The 19,566-nt window shown below is 39.0% G+C and overlaps 7 protein-coding genes and 1 pseudogene across 12 annotated transcripts; 4 read left to right on the top strand and 4 right to left on the bottom strand.

The window, feature by feature from the left end:
* Positions 1–61: 61 nt before the first annotated feature.
* On the bottom strand, positions 62–1,995 carry LOC106413849 (annotated as a pseudogene).
* A 1,421-nt stretch (positions 1,996–3,416) lies between these two features.
* Positions 3,417–5,283, bottom strand: LOC106401147 (trihelix transcription factor GTL1). The gene is made up of 2 exons (XM_013841608.3): positions 4,778–5,283; positions 3,417–4,303 (listed from the first exon to the last, which is right to left on the bottom strand). Exons 1-2 carry the CDS (start codon positions 5,197–5,199, stop codon positions 3,562–3,564), a joined length of 1,164 nt encoding a protein of 387 aa, XP_013697062.2. The 5' UTR covers positions 5,200–5,283; the 3' UTR covers positions 3,417–3,561.
* Positions 5,284–5,426: 143 nt separating this feature from the next.
* On the top strand, positions 5,427–7,786 carry LOC106401157 (nudix hydrolase 2). Of its 4 annotated transcripts, none has more exons than XM_048758690.1 (10): positions 5,427–5,626; positions 5,725–5,770; positions 6,019–6,229; positions 6,477–6,542; positions 6,616–6,753; positions 6,842–6,919; positions 6,998–7,048; positions 7,124–7,158; positions 7,238–7,346; positions 7,439–7,786. In XM_048758690.1, exons 3-10 carry the CDS (start codon positions 6,047–6,049, stop codon positions 7,625–7,627), a joined length of 849 nt encoding a protein of 282 aa, XP_048614647.1. In that variant the 5' UTR covers positions 5,427–5,626; positions 5,725–5,770; positions 6,019–6,046; the 3' UTR covers positions 7,628–7,786. The 4 variants fall into 4 exon arrangements, with proteins under 4 accessions (XP_048614647.1, XP_013697075.2, XP_048614650.1 ...); XM_013841621.3 differs by having other exon boundaries at positions 5,449–5,626; positions 5,731–5,770; XM_048758693.1 differs by having other exon boundaries at positions 5,455–5,626; positions 5,994–6,229.
* On the bottom strand, positions 7,669–8,446 carry LOC106401171 (nuclear transcription factor Y subunit B-2-like). The gene has a single exon (XM_013841633.3). It carries the CDS (start codon positions 8,444–8,446, stop codon positions 7,886–7,888), a length of 561 nt encoding a protein of 186 aa, XP_013697087.2. The 3' UTR covers positions 7,669–7,885.
* Positions 8,447–9,551: 1,105 nt separating this feature from the next.
* On the bottom strand, positions 9,552–10,567 carry LOC106401179 (acyl carrier protein 3, mitochondrial-like). 3 transcript variants are annotated; one of them, XM_013841643.2, is made up of 3 exons: positions 10,435–10,567; positions 10,004–10,211; positions 9,552–9,912 (listed from the first exon to the last, which is right to left on the bottom strand). In XM_013841643.2, the coding sequence occupies exons 2-3, from the start codon at positions 10,196–10,198 to the stop codon at positions 9,724–9,726; spliced, it is 384 nt and encodes a 127-aa protein (XP_013697097.2). In that variant the 5' UTR covers positions 10,199–10,211; positions 10,435–10,567; the 3' UTR covers positions 9,552–9,723. The 3 variants fall into 3 exon arrangements, with proteins under 3 accessions (XP_013697097.2, XP_048614664.1, XP_013697106.2); XM_048758707.1 differs by having other exon boundaries at positions 10,004–10,326; positions 10,435–10,541; XM_013841652.3 differs by having other exon boundaries at positions 10,004–10,272; positions 10,435–10,530.
* A 1,807-nt stretch (positions 10,568–12,374) lies between these two features.
* LOC106401139 (heterogeneous nuclear ribonucleoprotein 1-like) lies at positions 12,375–14,950 on the top strand. Its single transcript, XM_013841596.3, has 5 exons — positions 12,375–12,634; positions 12,743–12,826; positions 12,911–13,133; positions 13,534–14,572; positions 14,681–14,950. Exons 3-5 carry the CDS (start codon positions 12,912–12,914, stop codon positions 14,692–14,694), a joined length of 1,275 nt encoding a protein of 424 aa, XP_013697050.2. The 5' UTR covers positions 12,375–12,634; positions 12,743–12,826; position 12,911; the 3' UTR covers positions 14,695–14,950.
* A 211-nt stretch (positions 14,951–15,161) lies between these two features.
* Positions 15,162–15,932, top strand: LOC106401124 (RING-H2 finger protein ATL79). Its single transcript, XM_013841573.3, has one exon. The coding sequence runs from the start codon at positions 15,296–15,298 to the stop codon at positions 15,827–15,829; it is 534 nt and encodes a 177-aa protein (XP_013697027.1). The 5' UTR covers positions 15,162–15,295; the 3' UTR covers positions 15,830–15,932.
* A 457-nt stretch (positions 15,933–16,389) lies between these two features.
* On the top strand, positions 16,390–18,412 carry LOC106401131 (NADH dehydrogenase [ubiquinone] 1 beta subcomplex subunit 8, mitochondrial). Its single transcript, XM_013841587.3, has 5 exons — positions 16,390–16,465; positions 16,585–16,876; positions 16,951–17,037; positions 17,125–17,220; positions 18,149–18,412. The coding sequence occupies exons 2-5, from the start codon at positions 16,739–16,741 to the stop codon at positions 18,203–18,205; spliced, it is 378 nt and encodes a 125-aa protein (XP_013697041.2). The 5' UTR covers positions 16,390–16,465; positions 16,585–16,738; the 3' UTR covers positions 18,206–18,412.
* The last annotated feature ends 1,154 nt before the right edge of the window (positions 18,413–19,566 follow it).

Genomic DNA, 19,566 nt, shown 5'->3' with positions numbered 1-19,566 from the left:
ATTATTATGCCCCTCCATTTTTCTCTTCTTTTTACTCTTTTCCCCCATCTAATTCCTTTCATTAATAAGCCCAAAAAAACCCAATAGTAAAGAAGGCCTTTCCAAGAAAGACAACGTCGTTTGAGAGTGCTTTCATTCTCTTGATCGTCTTCTCTCTCTCTCCTTCCCCTGTACTCTATATGAGTATATGTGGGCCATCAAAATATGAAGAGCTGAGCTATCAGGTGAAGACTGAAACAACTGCTCAGCAGCATATCTCCCTATTTGAGTGTCACCATAGAAACTACAAAGCACCAAGCTCTTTGCTTCTTCTAGATGACCAGCTCGCCCCAACATGTCAACGATACATGTCTTAGGCTCTTGCTTGCATAGTTTTCAAGAGCTCTTGCCCTTTGTTGATCAACTTTACATGGCTAACAAGCATGGAGCAGTGATAAAAAAAAAGGTAACATCTATGGGATTCACGTCTTGGCTTATCATTTCTTTGTATAGTTTCAAGGCAGCTAATCTGTGTCCATGGCGAGCAAACGATGCAATCATTGAGTTCCATGAAACGTAGTTCCTTTCTGACATTCGTCTAAAGACACTGAGTGAATCATCTACATCTCCACATTTTGAGTACATGTTGATGAGTCTGTTGTTAACAAAGGTGTTACCGGAGAATCCTCGCTTGATAACCAAAAAATGAAGCTGCTTGTCTAAACCCAAGGAATTATCGACAAACGAGACTCCAAGAACATCTTGAAGCGCATTCTAATGAAGAAATATATAGCCTCTTCCTCTTGCCCATTTTGTGCTAAACCAACTAACATCACAGTCATCGAAACTTCATCAGTTTCTTGAGCAGACTCAAAGATCTTCCAGGCATCTTCATGGCTTCCACATTTAGAGTACATATCCATTAGCATACTCTCAATGCGTAAGTCTGATTCAATCCCAAGTTTCTACAAAAGAGCATGAATATGTTTCCCTTGTATTACCCTCTGTGAGCCTGAACAAGCGGATAGAGCACTCAGATAAGTTACTGAGTATGGGTGAACCAATCCTCTACGCATCAAACTGAACAATCTTAAACCATCTTCATGCAACTCATTTTGTACCAAACCAGTAATCACAGCCGTACGTCCAAGTGATGACGTTTCTTTGGCAGGGACATTAATTAAACTTATCCATTGCCATATTACTATCTTATTTTAAATTTTCAGATACCTTATTGAAATCTTAAAAGAAAAATGGCATACTAATTAATTGTTGTTATTCATAGTCTTACTGCCGGATAATGCGGTTTAAGTTCGTTACAAGCACTTCCCAATCCCATACACTAAACTGAGATAAAGAAGATCACAAGAACCACAATGGTTTTAAACGGAGAGTAGACTTGCATTGCTTTCGCCACTGCCTTTGATGCCGCATAAGAAGGAGGCGGCTGCTTGCTTCTTACTTCAGGCAGTGACGATTCCTTGACATCTGACTTAACTAGTAACGGATATGGGGGTTGAGCTGGTGAAAGAAGCATTGGATTTGCGAAAGGTAAGAGCTCACCGGTTCTAAACAGACCCGTCTCTCTATAGCACTGGTTCTCTGCAATCAAATATGACCTCAGATTTTCTACTAAAAAAAAAGAACTTTAAAGAAACAAGAGTGAGAAGAGGACAGACTCTTTGTTTTACTTTTGTATCTTGCACTGGTCACTCGGAGTTCAGTGATGATACCATCAATCTTAGCAGTCTGGAAAAAGAAGTCTACCTCAACCGTTGAATCTGAGAAAAGATCAAGGGGTTGAGTTACAAACTCGTTGCTAAATGTATTTACGAACACACGAACCCCACGTACTTTCAGTCTTGGAACTACATCCGCCTTCTTAAGCCTGACAAGCCCTCCTCTATTGTAGGGTAAGACCGAGTTCATACTGATGACAATAGTGCCTGCGAAACTCAAGATGGCATTGATTGCCGAATCTGTGACATTTTGGATGTCTTTATCCACTCTATACATAAGTTGGCCAGGAATGATTATCGTCTTCTCGTTAAACGCGATTAAGACAGACTTATCAGTTGACTGGAAGAAGATTGATATTGAAGTTGTCAGGTTTTCTTGAGTAGTTTGGTTATGTATTTTATTTAGCACATCATCTACCACATTGATTCCTTGATGTTCAGCTAAATACACTGCTTTCTAAGAAAACATAAAATTGTATTTCAAGAAAAGTTTCATGTGATGTTCAGCTAAAATGTTCAGCCTAATTGACTAATCGGACTAACTAAATGATTTTTCAGAATGATATTGTTAGAAAATCAGTCTAGGCATCCGCTTAATCAATAATTGTTGACTTTGTAGAGATTGTAGAGACAACATTGTTGACTTTGTCAATTCTAAGTACTTTTCTATTCACTCTCTCTAGAGTGAACCAGACAAATTTATTTATCATTTATTTTTATTATATTTTATATTTACTTATTATAATATTATAATAAATATTTAATGCAATATTTTTTATTTTTTATTTTGTATATTTACTTATTATTCTCGGATTCAACGGTTGAGGTAGACTTCTTTTTCCACAGTGCTAAGATTGATGGTATCATCACTGAACTCCGAGTAGTGCAAGATACAAAAGTAAAACAAAGAGTTTGTCCCCTTCTCACTCTTGTTTCTTTTATATTGTATATTTACTTATTTTAATTTTATATTTATTTATTATTTACTTATATATAAATATAGTTATTATTTACTTATATTTTTACTTATTTACTTAGAGTTATTATATATATATATATATATTAATTATATATAATCATTATTTACATACATATATATAAAATATGTAATATTGAAGTTGTGAGGCTTTCTTGAGTAGTTTGGTTACGCGTTTTATTTACCACAACATCTACCTCATTGATTCCTTGATGTTCAGCTAAATACACTACATTTTAAGAAAACATAAATTGTATTTCACGAAAAGATTCATGTGATGTTCAGCTAAAATGTTCAGCCTAATTGACTAATTGGACTAAACTAAATGATTTTCAGAACAATATTGTTAGAAAATCAGTATAGGGATCTGCTTAATTAATAATCCATATAAAACGCCTAAGAAGTTCTAAAGATTTATGACTCTCCCATCTGTCAGCTGTCAACGTTATTAACAATTGTTCTCAGTACTCATGTTGCTGAGTCTCGGATATACTTCAACACTGGCCCCACTTGATGGCGATGATGAACCATCCATTTTAGAGTTAGGATCATTACCAATGAAAACAAACCCGTTCTGATGAGAGGAAGAGGATAATGGAATAATACTAAAAAATTTGGCCGCATTTGTAATTGCAGACCACACAACCTCCACAACGTGTTAAGCCACACTCGATGCAACCGAGGATCCTTTCTCGTCTCCCATTGCCGTTACAAAATCCTAATCACCAACGTTTTTGTCTTTATTTCGAACCCTTCTAAACTCAACACCTTACAAAACACAAAGTCGTAGAAAGAAGTACACCGAAATTTTTAAAAGAAATCATCTACAAGCTTCCGTGACCAAAAAAAAAAACTAATCTTAAACCCTCACTGTTCCTTCTCTCCCGAGTGTTCTGCACTCACTGAGTTGGTCTTGTAAAAGCTTTCTAGTTTCTCAAAGTAAGAGCGAGTCTTGGTGTGCTCAGGCTGTTTCTTGCTACTTTCCATCACCCTCTTGTAGTACTTGTTCATGTTCTCCCACTTCTCCTTGCACTTCTTAGCAGATCGTTCGTACCCTCTTCCCTTCATTCTTGTTGATATCTCATCCCATATCGCTCCCTTGTGAACCACTCCTGTCTTCTCTTCCACTTCGCTTCTGCTAGCTATCAACGCCTGCACTTCCTCTTGCGGCCACCTTCTTCCGCCTGGAAACACAAACTTTACGTCTCCTTGTGTCTGATCCCATTCGCATTGTCTGGGAATAGTCTGGAGTGGTTGAGCGTGAACAAAAGCATTAGGGATCTTGAGCTCTTCACCAATTACACTTTTGATGAAAGAGATGAGAGTTGAGCTGCGTGACATCTCTTCCCTCCGAGCCTCTTCATTCTGTTTCATCCTATCCATTTCCTGTTGCCTCCAAGCTTCCTCGCTTCTCACTCTCTCCCGCTCCATCTTCTCCATCACGTTGATCAGTTGGTTATGCAACTTCTCTTGCCGCCTCATCATTTTCCCCACCAGCTTCTCCATGAAATGCTCCCGCTTTTCCCTACTTTGCCGCTTTCTTTTACCCGTGACCGCCTTGCCAACGCCCTGGGAAGAGTCTCCCTCGCTGTCACTATCAAAAGATGGACTGCAAAACCAAGAACATGTTAATCAACTGTCAGTACTATATAGACCAACACAACTTCAATATCTAGACCAGATAAAACCCCTTCCAAGTTCAGCATCTAACAAATATTTGCAGCACATTTGAACATACAGTCCCCAAAATTAAAAAAACTTAAGACTCACTGCTTACAGGTATACACAACACTCAAAAGTCAAAAACAAATAAACATCACCGTAGAAGGTTGTAATGACAATCTGTTAGCTTATCTGCGAAAGTTGAATGCTTTTTACCTCAAATGTTCAACCAATCTAAACTCAAAATGATAAGGCAAGCCTAAGTGAATGGAGCAACATCAAGAGAGAAGTAAAGTGTTTAGCTTTACCAAACAAGCTTCTAATAAACGTGAAAAGTAATTACTTTACACAGTAACAGATCCAAAAACTTGAACAAAAACTGAAGTGTGACCAAAACGAACATGCACAAAGTTGTTATTACCTCAGAGACACACCATCACGAGATGTATCATGTATTTGACCTTGAACCTCTGTTTCAAACCTTAAACCCTTCCCAACCCCACGTGTCAACAGACCACTTTCCTCCACGTCAGCAATCTTCGACCCCAAAGGAGCATCGAAGTCTTCAAGAAACCCCATCTCCGGAAGCCTGTCTAGACTCCCAGCGAGAATATCAAGAGGATGCCGATCCTCCAGAGAAGCCTTATTAACAACACACCTGATGGGTTTCAGTTTCTGCGGAGGCGGCGCCAAGTCCGCGAGCGTAGCCAAAGCGTCGTCGTTTCCTTGACTTCTCAGCGAACGTCCGCCGTACATCCAGTCAGAGCCACCGAAGGGGTCAACATCCTCGGCAAAGTCGTCATCGGCGAGTCGTTTCCGACAGTTGCCGGCGAGAAGCTCCATGAGCAAACGTGAAAATGATAAACGGGCGGCGGCAGATACGGCCCAAGTAAAAGCCAGTTCAAAAGGGTAAAAAACAAAACTTTGGTGGTGAGACTCTGTGACTGTGTAATTGACATTTATACCCTCAAAGGAGCAAGATAACCACCGTTTTATCCCTACTTCAGTCGTTTTCTTACCCGGACCCGGCCCCGGCCCCAGACGAATATATGAGTTTCGTGTAAAAGCGAAATACTTTGGGTCTGTGGCTCAGCCTAGCCATACCGACACTATTTTCTACGGTTTTAAATCATATCACGTCACCTACACTTGCGTGAACATCAAAGAGACGTTAGATTATCATGTAAGAGATTGAGAAGATTATTGTGTCACTGTTCTGAGGAAAAACTCGTGTGTACAATCTTTTGACATTTATCTTTAAACTTTAAAGGTTTGTCTTGGCCAGGCATAAAGATTGTATAATATTTTTCATGTTGACAGATAGTATTAAAATATACTTGAGGCATAACGTTTGTTCCTTTTGATTAGTTTCAGACGTTGGGGTAAAGAGAAGAAGTGCATTAGTGCCAATCAGGTTGGCAAATCCTATTGATCCATTCTAGCAGATTAGTTTCGATCTTTCTGTAAAATGGTAAATGATATTATTGTGATTGAGAATTGAGAAAATAAAAAGGCAATTCCTTTGAGTTTAAAGTTGCGTTTAGTTGAGTAGCGAACTATGAGTTGCCGTTTGGCGAAAAGCTATGGCTTTATCAGATTGTTGATGAAGCCGCGTCTGCGTTTTCCGCGTTTTCCAGCTGATGGGTTCTCTGCGTTTCGCAGTTGCTCCACGGCGACGAGGATCAGATCCATGTCCGCTTCTTCTTCCTCCTCCACGAACCTGATGGCTGGTGAGGATGCGAATAGCGGCGTTACAGTGCTTCCGGTGGTTGAAGACAAGTACGGTGGCGTGATGACGGAGATTAGTCATCCCATGGATCCTTCTGCCTTCTCTGCACTTCTCCAATCATCTCTCTCTACCTGGACTACTCAGGTGCTCTTTCTTCTCCTTTCCTCTTGTTAGGTTGATCTAATGAATAAGATGAGATTGATGTAATGGATAGGAACAGGTTGATCTGGAAATCAAGTTTTTGTATATAGAATCATTGAAAAAGTTGGGGTGACAAAGTGTGGATGTCACTCGAAAGTGTGAATTCAACTTTTCCACTGCACTAACTATTGCTCTCGGAACTGAACTCATGTGTATGATAGCTTGTCTACGACCGTTTTTGTATACGCAGGGAAAGAAGGGAGTGTGGATCAAATTGCCTAGACAGCTTATTGGTCTTGCCGAAGCTGCTGTCAAGGTAATGTTTACCCTGCAAATCAGACCCCCTTGTGTACTTTATAACAAAACTGGTTGTGTTTTTTGATGAGTAGGAGGGGTTCTGGTTTCAACACGCGGAGAAGGATTACTTGATGCTTGTGTATTGGATTCCCATAGAAGGCGATACAATTCCTTCCAATGCCTCTCACCGTGTTGGCATTGGTGCCTTCGTCATTAACCACAGGAAAGAGGTGCGGTGACATGAGCTTTTCAGTTTGTCTAAGTGGAAAAGTTTCAAGACTGATTCACATCTCTGTTTTTTGTGTTTTGAGTCCACAGGTGCTGGTGGTTCAAGAGAAGACAGGAAGGTTTCAAGGCCAAGGTATCTGGAAGTTCCCCACCGGAGTAGTCAATGAGGTTCTGCTTCTTTTCAAATCCCATTACATGTTTGGTTGTTTCCAAATCTCTGATTTGTTTTTGTGGGGGTTGACACAGGGTGAATATATCCATGATGGCTCGGTCAGAGAGGTGAAAGAAGAGACCGGAGTAAGCCTTTCTTCATTCATTACCTCTACACTTTAGCTGAGACCCCAGAGCTAATCATGGATCATATGTTTGTAGGTGGATACAGAATTTGTACAAGTATTGGCTTTCAGGTTCCTACTCCAACTCCAACCCCATCATCTGCTTATATTGCAACATTACTGACTCTAATCTTTTTACAAATTCTGGCAGACAGACCCACAAAGCTTTCTTTGAAAAGTCAGATTTGTTCTTCGTGTGCATGTTAAAGCCCCTTTCATTGGAGATCAATGCACAAGAGACAGAGATAGAGGCTGCTCAGGTATCATTTTCACCCCTCTCAATGACTCTCTCCAGTCTCTACAACCAAAACACTCACAAACCTCATCTCTTTTTTAAAAAAAAATGCTGCAGTGGATGCCATGGGAGGAATACACAAAGCAACCATTCGTACAGAACCATGAGCTGTTAAGATATATGACAGCCATTTGCTCTGCTAAAGCCAACGGAGACTACGAAGGCTTCACTCCTCTCCGTGTCTCTGCACCTGATCAACAAGGCAACTTGTACTTCAACACCCGCGACCTCCGTTCCCGCCATTAACCCCTCCTCTTTCTTACAACAAGCAAAGCAAATCTCTACAGTTTTCATCAAAGCTGGTTTCTTTGTAAGCATATTGACACTTAAATACAAGACTAAACGGAGCAGATCCGTGAGCGAATCATATTGTTTCAAATACACACTTGGGTCTCTCTTTACACAGCCTCAAAATCTAGTTTTACATAACCAACATGATACTTAAATAGTTTTACATGTTTATAAATGTATCTATATACAGAGATCCACTTTCACCAATCTCTTTTAAGTTCTTGTCCTACCGGAGCCAGCTCCTCCTCCACCGTCACCCCCACCACCACCTGTGGACCCATACATATGGTTCTGCTGTTGAAGAAACTGATGATGCTGGTGATACTGCATCCCACCACCGCCATAGAATCCACCTCCATCGCCAACACCAGCATCTCTCTGATGCTCTCCACCTTCGCCACCTGTCTGCGGCCTCCCCAGTCCAGCCCTCTCCCCTTCGATCTCCCTAAACCTCTGCAAGTAAACCTTCAGCGGCTCAACGTAATCCTCGAACCCTAGAGTGGTCATAGCCCAGAGCAAATCGTCGCCGTTGATCGTCTTCCTCTTCTCCTTCTGGCACTTATCCGACGCCTCTCCGGTGACGAAGCTTATAAACTCAGAGACGCACTCCTGCATCGTCTCTTTAGCATCTTTGGAGATCTTGGCGTTCGCTGGCAAGGCCTTCTTCATGATCCGGCTCACGTTAGCGATCGGTAGGAACCTGTCTTGCTCTCTGGGAGACAACGGTGACTGTCCGTTTTGCCCTCCACCGGAGTCCTTGTCTGAATCCCCCATTCTGAAAATTTCTACGAATTAAAAAAGATAAACAGAAACTTCACTCTTTTTCAAATCATCATGGCTTCACACCATTGATGGTACGGTGTAGTGTGGTGGTGGTTGACTGAATCGAGAAAATTAGGGTTTTTGGAAAGCGAATTCAAAGTGTCGGCTGAGATTGTATGAGAGTCGCCGGCGATTTTATAAAGCGACGATGCGCGACTTCTGTTCGCTTGACACGTGTGTTCACATTAATCGTCCAGTTACTGATAAGGTTCTGACAACTGGGTACGTGCTCAACCGTCGGATTTTAATGAGGATTAACAGCCCTTTAAGGCTCTGCCACGTGTGTGGACCGTTAATGGACGCGGCCCACCTTTTGTCTGTTAATTTTAAGAAGCACGCGCTCAAGGGGAGAGTGGTTGACACAGAGAACGGGATAAGCCGGAGCGTGGAAAACACGGAACGAAAGAGGAAGGCGTTAGGAAGAGAGAGGGTAACTGCCACTCAACGACCTATCGGTCGGTCAATCTTTTATTTTTACCTTTCTTATTTTAATGTGTTGAACTTTTTTTTAATGAAATGGAGTTGGATGTGGGTGTGGTGGGGTTACATTGCCATCAAGCGTCATCGACCAATCAGATCAGACAGCTGTTGAGGAAAGGGTCCAGTTTCCCACATTTGACGGTCTTGATCTTCTCCGTTGGACCGACCATAGTTTGCTTTTCTAAGCGCGTGATTAATTAATTATAATGTCATACTACTACTTAATTAATCTCCTAATGACATAACTACTGGTTGCCCACCTGGAAACCTAAGTGGTCCAAGTTGTTCAGTTGTCGAATTTAAAAACCTATATAGATAATGGATCTGTTGGTAGATAAAGCTCTTCTTGCCACCTCTTGTTCGGTCAACTACATGGCGAGGACGAAACCCACAAAAGTCTTCCATCTGAATACTTGACATGATCCACACAGGTGCTAGTGTTGCCATCAAGTGTCACACTGGATACAAAAGTAGATCCAAATGGATCGATGATTTGGGAGAGTTTGAAATCAATCTTCCTTCCCAACTCCAGAACCGAGCCCAGTCTCTCCACATTGTTTTTTACCTTCCAACAATATAATTATAAATGGTGTTTGCATCATATTATGTGTAAAGATTCTCAAGTTTTTGGCTGGCACAACAGTTGCATGATCACACTTGAATAGATCAGATGAAATGGAAATGAAAAGGGCTGAGAGAAACATGTCTCTAGACTTTGACTAACAGAACAATGAAGACAAGAAATAAAATCAGGACTCTGACGCCTTGGATTGAGTTTCAGAGACTATGAAGCTTGCAATATCAGCACAACAAGTAAGCTTATCAGCTTTTTCATCAGGGATCTCAACGGAGAACTCCTCTTCAATGGCCATAACAATCTCCACCCTATCTAAACTGTCCAGCGACAGATCTTTCTTAAAGTCAGCCGTTTCAGTAACCTGTAATCAAACAGTGTTACAACAACTTTTGTCACAAAAAAAGAGTAAAAACACTATATGCAAACAATAAGAAACAGAAGCAGTGTTTTACCTTAGAGGCATTGGCTGTGTCGTACTTCTTGACCAGTTCAATAACCTTACTCAAAACCTGATCTTGGCCTCCATCATGTTCTGTTGTGAAATTCATTTTACTAATGAAAACATTCTCCTTCTCTAGAAGCAAAACCGATCTGACCGGCACTCTGAGTCTCAAATGCTGGAGGATTGAGCTCCTGATGCAATGCATCTTCCGAGTAGAACTGAAGCAAACCCACCAAGAAAATCAAGCCAAGTGGTAGAATTTTCCAGTAAAGTTTCAAGCTTTACACATGGTCAATAGAAACAATCGATGTGGAAGGAATCAAAATCATGTTTCTACAAATTGAGACAAGAGAAGATACGAAATTCAAAATGGAACGAATAGATTGATGCCCAGATGAAGAATAATCAAGCAATAGCTTTGATTTAACAAAGAAACCATACCTGCGAGGCTACGTACGACACAGCGAATGAGAGTTTCTATTTTCTAGGTCGTATTCCTCTGGAGCGGGAGATAGGTGGAGAATGATGGAGAGAGTGTCTCTATCTTCACCCTACTTGAAAACATATATGGGCTGAAAGATTATATATTTGGCCCAGTAATTATTTAGAATGGCTTTTCATCTTTTCTTATATCAAAATGCGGGCCCACTATACTGTTAATCCTCCCCTTACTTCTAAAAATGAACATGTGCTGGTTTTCTAATAAAATATTTTTTTCCCGATTTAGTAAAACTGCTTAATCTTCCACTGTAGGGTATTAACTCTTAATAGGGCAAGCTTTTGATGTCAAACAAATAAACAGAGCAAAGATTCTTTTTTTTTTTTAATGAGAAAAAGCTTTTATATAAGCGATAGTTAGTAAATAGGCTATAAAAACATCTAAGTACATTATGGTTGGTGGAGGATATTCAATACCATGTGTCACAGTCGTAGATTAAATATTTGATGTCCATTCTCTTATGAAATTAATAGACTTTAATGAATAAATGATAGTAATTCGAAATTATTAAACTCTGGATTAAATGTTGGGCTGGCGAATAAATTATTTGGTAATACCATTTTTATAGTATATGATGATTTATGTGATGCATGCGAAGTTGCGAACTCGTATTGTTCTCAACGGTAGATGTTTGATCTGTAAAAATTATATAACCAAGAAAGGAACAAAATATGGAGATTTACGTAAGTTTTGATCAAAAAAAAGAAAAAAAAGAGATTTACGTAAGTATATTTAAAGAGAGCAAAATAACTAGATTAATATTTATTTGGTTATGTATTAACTATTAAGTGTTATTTTAGTCCCTAAATTTTATTTTATTATAAGTATTATTTTATATTTTCAATACACATATTAAATAAAATAAAAATTTTTATTTTTTATTAATTAACAAAAGTCAAACAAAATAATATATCAAATATAGGTAAAACAGAATTTCTTAATTCATGTACAAAATATTTTAACGATATTTATCACGAAATGGAGTTAGTAGTACTAGTGATAAGTTTAATGGAATCAATCAAGATGAATGAATTGAAAGTATGGGTAAGAAAGTTGGTAATTATTTGGATGCACAAGGAATGCCTTCTGTCCTTGAAACATCTTCCACTGAATTATTTTAATAATCATTCAATTCAATTATTAATTATTATTTGAAAAGCAAGATATATATGGACAATAAAATTCGTGGGATGCCAATCTTTATCGTCATCAACCATTCAATCCCCCATGTTCCTGCCCACTTTGATTCCCCAAATTTTTTTATTTTTTTTTAAATTCCATGACATATTCATTTTATAGTAAGCTGAATCGAATATTTGCAATCAAAAAGAACTATTGTCTATTAAATTACACGTTGAATCTTTTCATAGTTAGCTGATTAACGAACCATGCCTTGCACTTTGTTGGATGACAAAAATATGTTTGGTTTATAATGATGCTGATGTGGCATCTACCAATGTGAAGATAAAACAAAACAAAACTGCTATTTCTAAATAAATGGAAATAATTTTCCAAAAAAAAAAGGTTTTGAAAGAGAAAAAATTAGGATAAACCTGTAATTAACTCGAATAGTTCTATAACGATCGTAATTTTTTTTTTTTCAACTACGATCTTAATTAATTAGATCTTTCAAGTCGTCCCAAGTCTTATTCATGTTAGATTTTGAAAAACAAAATTCGTCTAAATTCTAAAAAGGGCCAAGATTTTTAAACAATGGGTAAAAGACTAAAAGGTGTGTACTACAATACAAACCAACAAAGAGTCGGTTATAAATTATTAATTCCTTGAAATTAATATTAGAGAGAGAGGAAGGAAAAGACGAAAGTGCCATCGTCTGTAAGCCAAACATTCCATATAAAACCAAAACGTAAGAAAGAGCTTCTCTTTGCCAATTTTTGCTGTTTCTCTTCTTCCTACTACAAACTCCATCCATCATCCTCCATTTTCTTTTTGGCCATTTCCAAAATAAAAACAGTAAAATCCATTTTTATTATTGGACGAAAATCAAAAAAAAAAAGAGAGAGAGAGAGAGAGAGAGGAGAAAAGAGGGCCTCACGCCCTCTTATTAAAAGCTTCATCCTCTCCAATCTCTTAGATTTCAATCTCCCTTCTTCTTCCTCTTCTCCCTTTTCTTAAACTTCGGTAACATATCAGATTCTCTCTCTCTCTCTTCTCTTATGGGTTTTTAATCTCTTCTTCAAAGTTTACACCTTTACTTGATCGACTCATCATGTGTTTGTTTGCTTGCAGGAATCCAGGATCGTGGGTCGATCGGTTCTCACAATCCGATCAAGACCCAGTAGTTCGTTTTAATCCTTCACTGTTTTCCAAAAGGTTTGTTTGTTCGACTTTTGAATCTCTTCATAAGCATTTCTAGTTGGATCAAGATGTGTTATATGTATACTCTTTTTGTTGTAGAATGGAGATGGAATCATGTAAGCTTTTCATCGGTGGGATCTCTTGGGAGACCACTGAAGATCGTCTCCGCGAGTATTTTCAGAGTTTCGGTGAGGTTTTGGAGGCCGTTATCATGAAGGATCGAGCCACTGGTCGTGCTCGTGGCTTTGGTTTCCTTGTTTTCTCTGACCCCATTGTCGCTGAGCGAGTGGTCTTGCTCAGACACGTCATTGATGGTAAACTTGTAAGTGTTTCCATACCCCTTTTGTAAACCAATACTACATTGCTTGAGTATCAATCTTTTATTAGAAGGTTGCTGCTCCTCGAAGCAAAGCTATTCTTTTTTATTCGTATTCCTGTTTTAGACTATATCTTGTACATTGTCACTGTCAGCGTAACTAAGAAAGTACCAAACTCAAAAGAGAAATAACCATTTCTCTCTGCTAATGTTGGTCAAAATGTTGATCATTTCATTGGTCTCTCTTGAACTCTCATTGGTCTGATTGTACACAATGAGTTACAATCTGTTTTTCTTTCTCATCCGTGTGATCCTAAGTTAGAGTGCTACATTTACTAAGCAAGGATCAATCAGCGAGTGTGAGTTTTATAGTAGTAAAGATTTCTATTTTTCTCCATGATCACAGGTTGAGGCGAAGAAGGCAGTTCCAAGAGATGACCACCTAGTGTTGAACAAAAGTAACAACACTAGTCTCCAGGGATCACCTGGCCCAGCAAACAGCAAGAAGATCTTTGTTGGAGGTTTGGCTTCATCGGTGACAGAAGCTGAGTTCAAAAAGTATTTTGCTCAGTTTGGGGTGATCACTGATGTGGTGGTGATGTATGACCACAGAACCCAGCGACCGAGAGGCTTCGGGTTCATCTCTTTTGAGTCAGAGGACGCTGTAGACAAAGTTCTGCAGAGGACATTCCACGAACTCAATGGAAAGATGGTGGAGGTCAAACTGGCTGTTCCTAAGGAAATGGCTCTGAACCCTATCCGGAACCAAATGAATGTAAATAGCTTTGGTAATAGTAGAATCAGTGCATTGCTGATGAACGAGTACACCCAAGGGTTCAGCCCGAGTCCAATCTCCGGTTATGGAGTCAAACCTGAAGTTAGGTACAGTCCAGGATTAGGTAATAGGGGTGGTGGATTCTCACCGTTTGGACATGGATATGGAATTGAGCTGAACTTTGAGCCAGATCAGAGTCAGAACTTTGGATCTGGTTCCAGTGCAGGCTTTGGACGGCCCTTTAGCCCAGGATATGCCGCGAGGCTTGGCAGGTACGGTAGCCAGATTGAGTCAGGAGGAGTTGGGAACGGCTCTGTGTTAAATGCAGCAACAAAGAACCAGTTATGGGGTAATGGTGGTGGTCTAGGTTACATGTCGAACTCACCAATATCTAGAAGCAGCTTCAATGGAATGTCTTCACTAGGCAGCATCGGAGACAACTGGGGACGTAATAGCTACCGCAGTGAGGGAGGAGGAGGCTTAGGATTAGAAGCAATGAGAGGGGCTCATGTTGGTGGTTACAGCAGCGGCTCAAGCAGCTTGGAGAATGACTCTCTGTACAGTGACTCGGCGTGGCTTTCGCTGCCTGCAAAGGCGGAGGAAAGAATGGGAGCGTTTGACTTCATGTCTAGAGGACCAGCTGGATACATCAACAGGCAACCAAACGGAGGTATGAATTATATATTGCTTTTCTCATCTGAGTCTGAGAGCTTGAAACATTTGTGTTCTTGGGAAAAATCTGATGAATCATATGAATATGGTGGTGTTGTTGTTGCAGGAATTGCAGCTTAGAGAAGTGAGAAACTCATTCCCTGGAGATCAGATGATGATTTGACACTATTTGCAGAAGAGTTTTTTAGAAGATGAAAAAAAAAGAAGTAATTGTTCAAAAAAAAATTATTTACTTTCTTACTATTTTGATTGTTGTTATAGTTTTTATTTTTCACCCTTTTTCTAATTTGGGGTTTTGTTTCTTTTTATCTTGAAGTAAGAAAAATGTAAAATGAGTTATATAAAGAGACAAAGAAACAATTTAAGTTGTGTATTATGTTCTTGTCTTTCTCTTTGTCCTTTTCAAAATATAGATATTGATTGACTTACTCAAACATGAATAAATACACGAGCAATGTATTGCCTAGAATGTAGGTAATCGCAGTGTGAAGGCGACATGTGGCGACCATGTGGTTGATGATAAGCCAAGAGGACAAAGAGAGCAATCACACAATAATATCCATTTATGTGAAGTGGACCAAAAGAGAGAGAAGCGAGTGTTAACAGTCCTAATCCCTCAACTCCTCTGAGAGCTTCAAGACTTCACTGGAACAGCCACCATTGTCCCCACACTTGTCTATAAGGTTATCTAAACCCACGAGACTCTCTCAAAGCAATTAAGATGCGTTTGCTAGTAGCAGAAGTAGCTGCAGCTTCACCATTGTCCTCTGCCTCTTCAGAATGTAACTCCAATAGTTGCAGATGGAAGCCTTACTCCAACTCTACTGACTTCCAAGCAAACGCATCCGTCCTCCTCATACTTATCTTCTCTGCTCTCATATGTGCTCTCTCTCTATGCGCTGCGATCCGTTGCTTTCTTCGGCCAACAACTCCCGAGAATGACGACAACGACCACAAGCCTGATCCTGAAGCGGATGGTTCATTCACCATAGCAACTCCTACGCTTGTCTACTCCTCAGACCTCGAGCTTGCAGGAGCTGAAGCAGAGTGTGCTATCTGCTTGTCTGAGTTCGAACAAGGTGAGAGCATCCAAGTGCTGGAGAAATGTCATCATGGGTTCCATGTCAAGTGCATCCACAAGTGGCTATCTTCCCGCTCATCATGTCCTACTTGCCGGACTTCTATCTTCTTACAAAGCACCTTAGACTCTACACCATCAACGGAAGCTCCTTCAACAAACCAGATCAATGCTTAGCTTTCCTCACTTTATCTCCCACTTTCTCATCTTTCTTGTTCCAAATCTTAGAGTTATATCATGGTTTGCTTAGAGTTATATCATGTTTTGCTTGAGATTACTACCCTGATATGTTCTGCATTAGATAAAACTATAAAACACAGACAAATAACTACAACGTGTATGAATCAAATTATAATTAAACTCTAAACAAATGCAAAATAACAGCTCTATTAAAGAAAACACAAGGACTGAAGGGGTCTCTAGTTAGTGGTTACTAACAATCCACATCTAAAAGACCAAAACAGCAAAAAACATTGTCGTTTAGCTTTTGAGGATGAATCAGAAAATACCAAACTCCGCCTTGTAAGAACAAAAAGATTTTAGAGTAAAAAATTGGCAAACTCATTTACTGATTTACCATATATGATAGCTAAGGTCAGCGGCTAACCAACAAAGCAACGTTCATGTAAAATTATATTATTGCGGAAACTAAGAAAAAAAAAAACTAATCTTGGGTAAAAGTGTGTGATAGCCTCCATTTGCTTATAATATTACGGTAAGAGACCATACTTTATTGTTCCAAAGATTCTGCATAAAAATCAAAGAAAGAGAAATAAACATATAGTTTTCTTACAAAGAAATATCCAGACCTAAGTAAGTAGAAGCATCCCATAAGTTGAGCAAAAAAAAAAGTAGAAGCATCCCATAAGACTTCATCAGAGTTTTTTTTTTTTCTAAAGATTACTTACACTTTTTTTTTCTTTGTAACACAGATTACTTACACTAAAAAAGATTACTTACACTAAAACCTCTGGCTGAGCTGAAGGGTTAGCCTCCACGACGTCGTTTGGTGATTTTGATCAGTACTAACTAGATTAATTTTGGATCTCCTGCGAGAGAAGAAGGGAAACCTGAAACAAAGCGAAAATGGCAGGAAGATTGAGCGGTGTGGCCTCACGAATCATGGGTGGAAACGGCATCGTTGCCCGATCCGCCGCCTCTTCTCTCCGCCAACGCGCCGGCATGGGTCTCCCCGTCGGCAAACACATCGTCCCCGACAAGCCTGTGAGTCAAATCTCTCTTAGATTCTCCGAAAAATTCGTTTCGATTTTTGACTCTTTCCCTTGATTGCGTCTCAGCTTTCGGTGAACGACGAGCTGATGTGGGACAACGGGACTGCGTTTCCAGAGCCTTGCATAGATCGGATTGCTGATACCGTCGGGAAGGTTGATTTAGGGTTTTTTCCAAAATGTTTTTGCGGATTGAGATTAATTGTTTTTTTAGTGATTAATTATTGGGTATGAGTGAAACAGTATGAAGCATTGGGATGGTTGTGTGGGGGTCTAAGCTTCTTTGCGGGTCTTGGTATGCTCGCTGTTTTGAACGATAAAGCTTCAAAAGTTCCTTTTGTAAGTGAAAAGCTTTCAACTTTCTATGTAGTTTATGCTTTCATTATGGTGTCTTAGAGTGTTATTCTCTCTGGTGTGGATTTGAGTAAAAACACAGCTGCAAATAGTCATGATTTTACTGATAAAATGTTACCCTTTACTACTCTGAATTCGATTCATCAAATAACATTGCCTTCTTGGCTGTATGTAATATGAAATATTTACTTGGAATAGGCTTGTTCACCAGAGACTATTCAGTTAAGAGAATGGTCTTTTCTTCAGCTGCTGAATGCTGCGATATTCAGCCTTTGCATTTTGTTTGTTTATGTATATAGACAAATCAGTTCTTGTTGTTTGCTATTGCTTCTGGCCAAAGTATTGGAAGAGATGGATCTTTTAGCCATGTTGATTTCATCATCCTTTCTTTATTGACTGATTATGTAGAGTGTTTTTAGGATTTCTTGAAAGAAACACACAATGGTTCTTGGGAACTCTTGTACATGCTTAAGCTCATACGCGGGTCAAATTATATTGAAGCGTCTAGTTAGAGTATTAGCAGTTATAATCAATGGTTCAGTTCTCTTAGTGGCCACTGGCCAACGATCATAAAAGTAGTATCAAAGGCTATACCATGATGAGTTTTGTTTTGAAGGATTTTGTAGAAGTTGAACTGCACACTAGGGCTAAGAAGGTGATATTTGTTTTCATGTCTATACAATGTATCAAAGGCTGTACTATGATGGGTTTTGTATTGAAGGCTTTCGCGTTATAGAAGTTGGACAGCACACTAGGGCTAATAAGATGCTATTTGTCTTCTTGTGTCTGTCTATACATGAGATGAATTGGAACTGTTGTTTTCTTATATGCATCTCTCTCCTCGTGTATTTTTTATTATTGTGATACTTGTTTTTCTATTGCATGATCATCCTTTACTATGTTCTCGCTGCAGACACCGCGAGTGTATCCGTATGATAACCTGAGAGTGGAGCTTGGAGGAGAGCCATAGAGGAGACCTATCAAGTGATCTACTGAATCAAAACTCAAGCAGTGTTTTCTTCACTGCTTTGTTTTTTAAAATTTTTAAACTTCGTGCTCAGAACTTGAAGACAAAATAATAAAACAGACTTGTGTTTTCCATTATATTGTGATGTCTCTGTAATTATCAAAGACCATTTGGGTGATTCATAAGAGTGAGACATCTGTTTTCAGCAAATCTAAAACTCTGTTCGGTTGTATCTACGTAAGTGAACACAAAGCAAAGCAGTGGCGACATGTGTCAGTAAACGAAGGCTAGAGAAAAAAAGGAGAAGACAGAAATGGAAAGTTACTGAATGTGAGACATTATGAATGGGAAGCATTGAAAGGGACTTGAACTAGTACGTCACCGTTTTGTATTTTCCAAAGTTGCCGGAAAAAATGGTCTTAATCATTACGTGTTAGGTATTTACTTCCTCCTTTTGGTATGATTTCATGTCTTATACGCACTACGTTCGTTTATTTAGGCCTCTGTATTCGTTTTTTCTGATCACTTATATATCAAAACTCATCACGACAACTCGGTTAGGAAAGACAATTTGTATTGCGCCTATATAATCAAACAAATAACTTACGGGTAAAACTTCATTTCGTGAATGAATGGTGTGACAACCTTTATACGTCGAAAAGAGACTTCAAACATTTATAATAGTATAATTTGAATCGTTTTTAGTGTGGGATAATGAGTTGGATTTGGCTTGAACAAATACAAGTCTAATTATAACAACTAACAAGACGGGTTACGTTTGGAGACCACATATATTCTACATCTCAGCTGATTAAACCTAGTTTGAAGATCATCATTCATATATATTTGACTATTAAGAGGTGGAATCAAAGACAGCTCACATGAGTCATGAGATCTGATCTCTTTCGATCCTTCAAATATTCCATTTGAGTATTAATTGTTTCATCGTTAAATCATTAATCTGATCTGCCTACGTGTTATCTTGTTTCTTGCCCTTCTTCTCCATAATTGTTTGGAGACCTCGACAAAACTAAGTCATTATTATTCGTACGACACACCCCTCTCTCATTATCAAAGGCGGTCTACAACGGATGAAACATTCGTTTTTACCTTCAAATTTTTGTATATGTAATATATATATAAGGTTTGGTGGTCCCTATATTATTATTTTTGAAAAAATATTAAGATATGTATATTAAATATTTATTTATTACCCATAAAAGTACTCATCATGTTATACATGTATGCAATCAGGAATAATTCTTAAGTCTTCCTTTTTGTTGGACTAATGGATATGGCAAAACCCATCACATGCATGTATGTGCTTTGAGTTTAGACCGAGTGCATATATATCTCTTAGACAG

This window comes from Brassica napus, chromosome A2, assembly GCF_020379485.1.
Source record: "Brassica napus cultivar Da-Ae chromosome A2, Da-Ae, whole genome shotgun sequence".
Classification (NCBI taxonomy): Eukaryota; Viridiplantae; Streptophyta; class Magnoliopsida; order Brassicales; family Brassicaceae; genus Brassica; species Brassica napus.
This window is presented reverse-complemented; position numbering and strand designations above follow the sequence as displayed.